At 44.1% G+C, this 8,353-nt stretch overlaps 1 protein-coding gene across 6 annotated transcripts in view; it reads left to right on the plus strand.

The window, feature by feature from the left end:
* The window catches only part of RETREG1 (reticulophagy regulator 1), a 104,130-nt gene that overhangs the window by 59,923 nt on the left and 35,854 nt on the right, over positions 1–8,353 (plus strand). For 4 of the 6 annotated variants that reach the window (XM_023752239.1, XM_023752249.1, XM_023752257.1 and 1 more), the window contains exon 4: positions 1,042–1,083. The exons of the other annotated variants lie outside the window; for them this stretch is intronic. In XM_023752239.1, the coding sequence (XP_023608007.1) occupies positions 1,042–1,083 (42 nt within the window). The remainder of the gene's footprint in view (positions 1–1,041; positions 1,084–8,353) is intronic. 6 annotated transcript variants of the gene reach the window in all.

The following is an 8,353-nucleotide window of genomic DNA, read 5'->3' on the forward strand; positions in this document are numbered from 1 at the left end:
AAGATCTATTCTCAGCAACTTACAAATATACAATACAACATTATTTTTTTTGTTTTTTTAAAAATATATTTTATTGAATGACTTATTTTGTAAAGGGAAATTTGTACCTTTTGACCACCTTGGTACAAACTTTTCTCTTAGCCTTTTGGTAAAAGAATTGAAGTGATTTTTGTCCTGGTCTGAGAAGTGGCAGCAAATGAGGGTACCTAGTGATTGATGACTCCAAGGTAGTGATGAGCCGAGCTGTGTCCCATGTCAGGCTGCTCCCTGATGACAGAGGGGAGTCCTGTGGGAAAGACCATGTTGCCCAGAGGAGCACAGGGGCTCCTATTGGTGTGCAAACTTATTCTGAGTTGAGAAGTCTCAATGACCTAAGGAAAGATTTTCATGCAACACACTATCCCTCAAAACATCATTGTTTATGGGCATTTTTTTCCCCTAAGTGAGAGCTCTTTTGCTGAGTGGCAAAAGTATTCTCAGAACAAACAAACCTCTCAGCTCTGGCACGTTCGGCCCATTTTGCTCTCCACCCTCCAGCTCCCTCCTGGGGGTTGGAGACCTGATAGCCCAGCTGAAGTTCCAAGCTCCCCGTGGCCACGCTGCCCGTCGGTGGGGTGCCTGGTCAAGCCAGGAAAAAAAAAAAGGAAAAAGAAAGGGTAGGCAGGCCTAGGTGAGGTCATCCCAACAAAGGTTAATAGTTGGGTGGTGACACCTCCTCACACGACTGGACAGAAAATGCGGGGCAGCTGGGCCGAGCTTGCTCCCAGCTGCCTGTCACGGTACTGGGAGTAAGAGGTGACCTATTTATTTTTAGAAGGGGATAGTCATAATAACTCAGCTCTTAGCTTCATTCACGGCAGGCAAGAGCGTTGGAAGTTTGTAAACACCTACTTTCTGAGTAAGGGAGGAGTGCTTTTTTTTTTCCAAAAAGGAAAGAACTTGACTACTGGGATTTTCCCTCCTGTGGTCGCGTTAGAGTGGAGAAGAAGCCTTGGGCACGGACGTGCTGCAGCCTTCTCCCCTCTCTTTGCATTTTTAAAGGGCAGACATGCCTGAAGGTGAGGACTTGGGACCAGACAAAAGGTAATTACATTATATATTTACTTCTTCTTGAGTCTAGTTCATTTGCTAGTTCTCTTTAAAAAAATATTATGACTACTTTTAAATGAAAATAAAAAAGAATTAGAATGTAATCCCTTAACTCCAGGAAACTGAATTTTCTTTGGCAGGAAAGAGACATAAAATTAACTTAATGTACCCTTAGAAACATATGTAAATAAGTGTTTTTCTTCAACGAGGAAGGGATGGTGTGAAATTTTTAAAAGTATTTCTTCCTACAATGTAAAGTCTATTTGAATTTTTTGATGTTTGATTTTTAACTTTAGATGATAGTTCTTGGAAATCTAAGCTAGTGAACATTTTGTAAAACATTTGCATTTTAAAGACTTGTTGAATATTTTATAAAGGTTAAGTATTAAACCAATATACCAGTTTTGATATTACAACACTTAAAAACAAACAAACAAACCACAGTTCTTATCTGTTAAAATGTGCTCAGTTGAAGCCCATATGCAGAACATTAATTGTATCAATGTTTTTATTAATATCTGGCTCTAAGGAGAGGGGAGAGAGATGGAAAAGAAAACAGGCAATTATTCCTCTATCACAGGTGCCCAGATCGAAGGTCTCATTTCTAGCCCCATTGCTGTATTAACAACATTTGTATGAATCAGTTTCATTGGAATTCTAATTCGGGTCATGGAAATTCAGATATGAAGAAATAGAAAGAAAACAAAGCAGAAACAAACTCACAAATACAGAGAACAAACTGATGGTGGCCAAATGGGAAGGGGGTGGAGGGGCTGGGTGAAAAAGGTTTAGGGATTAAGAAGTGCAAATTGGCAGTTACAAAACAGTCACAAGATGTAAAGAACAGCCTAGGGAATACAGTCAGTCAATAGTATTGTGGTGACTATGTATGGTGCCAGGTGGGTGCTGGACTTGTCGGCATGACCACTTCCTAAGTTACGTAAATGTCTAACCATCATGGCTGTGTACCTGAACTAATATAACATGGAATTGCAATGGGAAAAATAAATACATTTAAAGCTGTTTAAGAAGGAAAAGGGGCTGTTGACAATTTTATTGTCAAAGAAGGTGGAAACTGGTAGCTCTGTATGAACAGGGGTGCCAGTGTTTTTGTTGTTATTTTCTGTAAGGTAAGCCCTTTTCAGCCATGGTTATATGATGTAGTATGTGTGTGTGTGCTTGTGTATGTGTATTGTCTTTGCTGATTGTAATGAGTTGTAATTGTGTCCTTAAAAGCTACTTCTCTCTGTAGCTTTCTAGTTTTAATTTTCATCCAGATTTCTTCCCAGGACAACAAATGGGGACATTAAGTTGATATTTAATTGGATAATAAAACAACTTTCTATATAAAATGAGACCTTAAATCAAGTCCTTGAGGAGAGCATTTATAAAAGTGCCTAGATTTAGGACAGGGGCTAGCCAACTAGTTTAGAAAACATTTTCAGAGAAATGTAAATGTCAGCCTTGGTTTTGAGATGATGGGCTTGATCTACCTGTATTGTGTGTATTACCCCCCTCCCACTCCCACACCCCATGGTAGTCAGCACTTCTGAAGGCAGCACTTTCTCCTTTTCTCTTAGCATCTTGGCATTCCCACCAGCTCTCTGCATAGAAATTTGCACAGAATAGGCATTTTGAATAAATGCTTGTTGAATGGGGTTTTTCATAGACCACTACAACAAATACCTAGGGTGCCTGATTATTTTAGACATTGAAGGGAGAGATTTGGCAGAAATGTAAGAAGGGTTGCCTTAATGAAATGGAACATCATCACAATTCAATAATAATTAATTGTAGATAATTACAAATATTTTGAACTAATAGTTTGTGATGTTTAACAACAAACATAGATTGTTTTAGAAGAATTTGTTTTACTGGTAACAGAGGACACACAGACAAGAGGGGGAAAAATCTATCTAATAATTATTATTATTACCAAGGACTGATAATATATTTGCTAAAAATGGGAAACTCCCTCTCACTCCTTTGAAGTAATAGACCCCCACGTCCCACTGTCTTATTTTGATGAGCTAACTCCCTGCTCTGAACAGTTTATGGTTTTCTATACAGTAAGCTTTGCTTCGTATGTTTGTTTTCCCCCCATCTATGCAGAAAGTTAGAGAGGGTACCCTGGACAGGGTGAATGTTGGGAGCCAGGCTGGAAATAAAATGTTACTCTCGAGAGGGAGTTTTACTCTTGCCAAATTTGAGATGAAGTGCCACTGGAAGACTCCTCGGATGCCACGGGTAAAAGAGAAATAACTATAAGTGGCGGGTTGCTGACCACACTTGCTATTAGGGCCTGAGAGCTGCAGGCCACGGTGGAGTCTCACACGCAGCTTCTTCATGTTACCTCGGTCCCGTTTTGGACTTTGGGGCCCTGAATTGCTCTGGGACTGTCAGGGAGCGAACTCTGAATGTAGTGCTTTCAATAAGTGGAAACCAAATGACACGAAGCTTCATGCGTGTGCCAGGGGCGCCCTGTGCCAGCCGCTCTGTGCCTCACGGCCAGCCTTTTCCCCTCAGCAAGTGTGTCCGAGAGCACGCCTGCTGGGATCTCCTCCTCCCTGTTAGCTTGTCCCCAGTGATAAACACTCTGGTAACAACCTCCAAAGGCTCTGTCCCAGTTTCAAGGTCAGGGGATGCAGGGAGAGGGTGTGAAAGAATGCCATTCTGTAGCAGACTAAGGCAGGCAGAAACCCAAGCAGGAAGCTGAAGAAGAAGGAAAAAAGTGGGGGCAGCTCCCAGGATCAAAAAATACGAGGAAAATTAGACCCTGGCCAGAGCCTGGCTCTACGTGGTCCCTCGTTCCATCAGATTTGGAGCTTCACCGTGGAGGCGGCGGTGCACGCCCTCGATGTGGTTAGTACCTGGATGTGGTTGGTTAGTACCTGGATGTGGTTAGTACTTGGATGTGGTTGGTTAGTACCTGGATGTGGTTGGTTAGTACCTGGATGTGGTTAATACCTGGATGTGGTTGGTTAGTACCTGGATGTGGATGGTTAGTGCCTGGATGTGGTTAGTACCTGGATGTGGCTAGTACCTGGATGTGGTTAGTACCTGGATGTGGTTAGTACCTGGATGTGGTTGGTTAGTACCTGGATGTGGTTAATACCTGGATGTGGTTGGTTAGTACCTAGATGTGGTTGGTTAGTGCCTGGATGTGGCTAGCACCTGGATGTGGTTAGTACCTGGCTGTGCTTAGTAGCTGGATGTGGTTAGTACCTGGGTGTGCTTAGTAGCTGGATGTGGTTAGTACCTGGGTGTGCTTAGTAGCTGGGTGTGCTTAGTACCTGGATGTGGTTAGTACCTGGGTGTGCTTGGTAGCTGGGTGTGCTTAGTACCTGGATGTGGTTAGTACCTGGATGTGGTTGGTTAGTGCCTGAATGTGGTTAGTACCTGGATGTCGTTCGTTCCTGGGTGTGGTTAGCACCTGGGTGTGGTTAGTACCAGGATGTGGTTAGTAACTGGGTGGAGGGATGTGGACCGGTAAAACATTCCCTATTCCAGCTGCCAGCAAGGGGGATGGACCCCAGCTATCACGACTGAGTTCTGAACGTGTCTTATAGAAGCACTTGCACCGAGTTCATCATGTGCACACACTCGCTGTGTATGTGTTTATCAAGTGCGGCATCTAAGCCAGTGGCTACACCAGGTGGTAGGGTGCGGGGTTCGGCCCCTGCTCTCATGGAGCATACAGTCTGAATGGGGGAGGCAGACACTTAACACGTTGAGAAATAAGGGCTAAGATCTTTTCAAAGGGTACTGTGGGCGACTCCCTGGCGTGTGTGTGGTATGAAAGAGTAGTTCAGAGGCCTCTCCGAGGAGGTGCCCTGGGCACTGGATATGAGGAGCAGGCCATGAGAGGGTGTGAGAAGGGGGTGCTCTGGAAGAGGCCCCGGCATGAGCTCAGACCCTGAGAGGGGGATAAATTGCCGCCTGTAGGAACAGAAAGGCAGGCATGGAGAGCAATGAGCAGGAAAAGGCCTGGCCGGGCCCACGGCATCTCATAGGCCAGAGTGGGAGGGTAGATGCCAGTCAAGGTGGTGAGACATCATTAGAGGGTTTGAAGGAAGGGGTTGGGGTGAGGGTGGGGCCACCTAAATCCTTCAGAGACATTATGAGGTAACATGCTTTCCTGAGTCGGACTGAGAACTTCAGCACCATTGATCACCTCTCATGGAAATGTGGAATCTGAGGTGTAAAAGTGCTAAGTTTGGGAACATAACTAAGTCCACAGTTGGAAATTAGGTGGATGTGCATTTCAGAAATCAGTACAAATTACCCATCATGAAAACCTAAGCATTGAGGCTGATACAGTGGAAGTTCAAAGACAGCACTGTTTATTACAGAGTAGTGTGGGGTCACCCATTGGGTGACAGATAACTGGGTCCCCTGCGCGGCCTCCTAGGCCTTTCATAGGTGCTTGAAATCATGACAGAAAGAGAACCATTTTATACAGTGAGTCTGACCATTGGGTGATCTGGGGGGTGGGCTCTGAGTGTGTGACAGGCTCCACTGTCGTTCTTTTTGGACAGGTTTCTCAGGTCCACGGTGAGGGAGGGCAATTTGGAGTCTTCTCACCATGGAACCGGGAAAGAGCACTGCTGGAGGCCCCTGGGAGGATCACAGAGAGCAGCTGGTCTTTAGATTGTTCAAAGTACCTGCTTATGCTCTACGCAAATCTCTTATTTTACCAATAAGTAGAATATCATCGAAAGGACAATATGCGGTTTTAGCGATGAAGAAGCAAAATATTGGCTGTTACTGTAGGATTCTCTAAAGCATGGTTATTTGACTTGTCATATAACATAGTAAAAACCTAAAACCTCTATTAGAAAAGGCCACTGAGCTTCTAAAGCTGTACCTCTGCAGTGGCGATCTCGTTTGCTCACAGATCTTTCTGCTCTGCTCTTGAGTGGCGAGGTTCCATCTGGGCTCTGGGTATTCGAAGGGCCATCTTACTTAAGAAAACCGAAGCCCTTTGAAGGCGCATGGCCTAGTTAGTATTTGAAAATGGCATTAGCAATTGCATTGGATTTTATTCTTGGAGGATTTAAAAGAAATTGATTTAAATATAGTTTTTAATCCAGATGTTTTGATAATTCAGGTTGGCCTGATGAGAGTCTTAATTTTACATTGTTGAAGCTTATCCTTTGATGATACTATTTCTTTAAAATATGAGATGAGGCTAGGACAGTGATGGCGAACCCATGACACGCGTGGCAGAGGTGACACGCGAACTCATTTTTTTGGTTGATTTTTCTTTGTTAAATGGCATTTAAATATATAAAATAAATATCAAAAATATAAGTCTTTGTTTTACTATGGTTGCAAATATCAAAAAATTTCTATATGTGACACGGCACCAGAGTTAAGTTAGGGTTTTTCAAAATGCTGACATGCCGAGCTCAAAAGGTTCGCCATCACTGGGCTAGGAGAACCCTCACCAAGAAACCCAACCAGCACGCCCCACCTCAAGCTTTAGGTGAGATGGGTTTCCATGAGCAAGCCTACTTCAGCTTTTGTATGTCTGAAAAAGTCCTTACGCTGCTTTTGGCTTTGAAGAAGGCACAGAGAGGCAAAGTTCACACAGCCATGGAGTGATGGGCTTGCTATTCGAAGGCAGGCGGCTGACTCCTGAGCCTGCGCAGTTAGACACATACATAGTCATATGGTGGTGACGCACAGGGTGGTCTGAGGCTCAGATAGGTCAGTATGGTTGGCACAAAGGAGAAAGGAGAGAGTGGCTGGCGATGAGTGGAGAGGAATGGAGGAGCCCGTGGTTGGGCCTTCTTGGTAGTGGTGTGCTGGTCTCTGGGGGAGGAGAAGCCCTTATCTTAGCTTTTGTTGATTCCTTTTCAAGACACCCCCAGGAGGTCGCTGAAAGTGGAGCTGGGAAAGGTGCACAGAACTGGTTCTGGAAAGCCTGTGGGGGTCAGCTCCAGCTCACCGAGGACTGTGGCTCCAGCTCACAAAGACTGTACTTTGATAGAGTTAGCGTTTCCTTCCAGCATTGCTGCATCTTCTTCATCGACTCGTCCTGAGGGCATACGAGCCATTCAGGAAAGGCTTGTTGAAGGAACGAATGCCTTATTTTTCTTCCATCCTCCAGCAAAGTCTTGGAAAATGTCTCTCAAGCATAGGAACTGTTTACCACTTTTGAAATCCTCTTTTGACCCAGCTGGGCTAATATTTGAAATTGATTAAGAATTCTAATCTGTCCTTGCTGCCGGAGGTTGTTTGTGTCCGATATCTTAATCGCCAGCTAACAAGCAGCATGCTTCCCAAACCCTTGTGGCTCCCCAAGCCCCTGTTCAAGCTGATCTCTAGTTTATAAAGCAGGTGACTGATTTTTGTCATCCCTAAAATGTGATGGAGGTCTCTTTAGTTTCCCACACCAAAGGAGGCTTATAGATGCTCTGTGTTGGGCCATGGGAAGAGCTGTCCCCAGCCTGTCCCAGGGCTGCCAACAGAAGCTGTCCCTAAGAGGAAAAGTCCATTGTGTGGGCTTTCCTTACTCCCAGCCTTTTATCCCTTCATGGGCAACTCGTGTCTAGATCCACCCGGTTGTCTTGCTTCTTCTCACTGTGTAAATCTGGGTCCCACAGAAGGTATGTGAGCTCAAGGGCTTGCCCGAGGGGCAAATCTCATACACAATGTTGTTTTCCCACTTGGAGAAATAAAACGGTACCTGTAGGGAAAAATGAATATAAAGAAGAAAGGACCGCCCTGGCCGGTGTGGCTCAGTTGATTGAGTGTAGTCTGATGCACCGAAAGTCTCCGGTTCCCCGGTCAGGGCACATTACCCAGGTTGCACGTGCAATTCCCAGTCCGGGTGCATATGGGAGGCAACCAATCTATGTTCCTCTCTCACATCAATTTTTTTTCTCTCTCCATCTCTCTCTCTCTCAAAAAAAATAAATAAATAAAAATAAATAAATAAATAATTTTTTAAAAAGAAGAAAGGATCAACTGGTATCTTACTGCCCTAAAATAATATTTGTTTTCAAGTATTTCCTTGGACAGATGTTTTTGGCAAAGTTACAATAATTATATGTGATATATACAGTTTTTTAAATCCTCACCTGAAGATATGTTTATTGATTTTTAGAGAGAAATATATATATATATATCTATATATATATGGAGAGAGAGAGAGAGAGAGAGAGAGAGAGAGACAGAGAGAGAGAGAGAGAGAGAGAGAGAGAGAGAGAGAGAGACATCAGTGCTAGAGAGAAACATTGATCAGTTGTTTCCTACA

The sequence above is a fragment of the Myotis lucifugus genome, unplaced genomic scaffold, assembly GCF_000147115.1.
Source record: "Myotis lucifugus unplaced genomic scaffold, Myoluc2.0 scaffold_0, whole genome shotgun sequence".
Classification (NCBI taxonomy): domain Eukaryota; kingdom Metazoa; phylum Chordata; class Mammalia; order Chiroptera; family Vespertilionidae; genus Myotis; species Myotis lucifugus.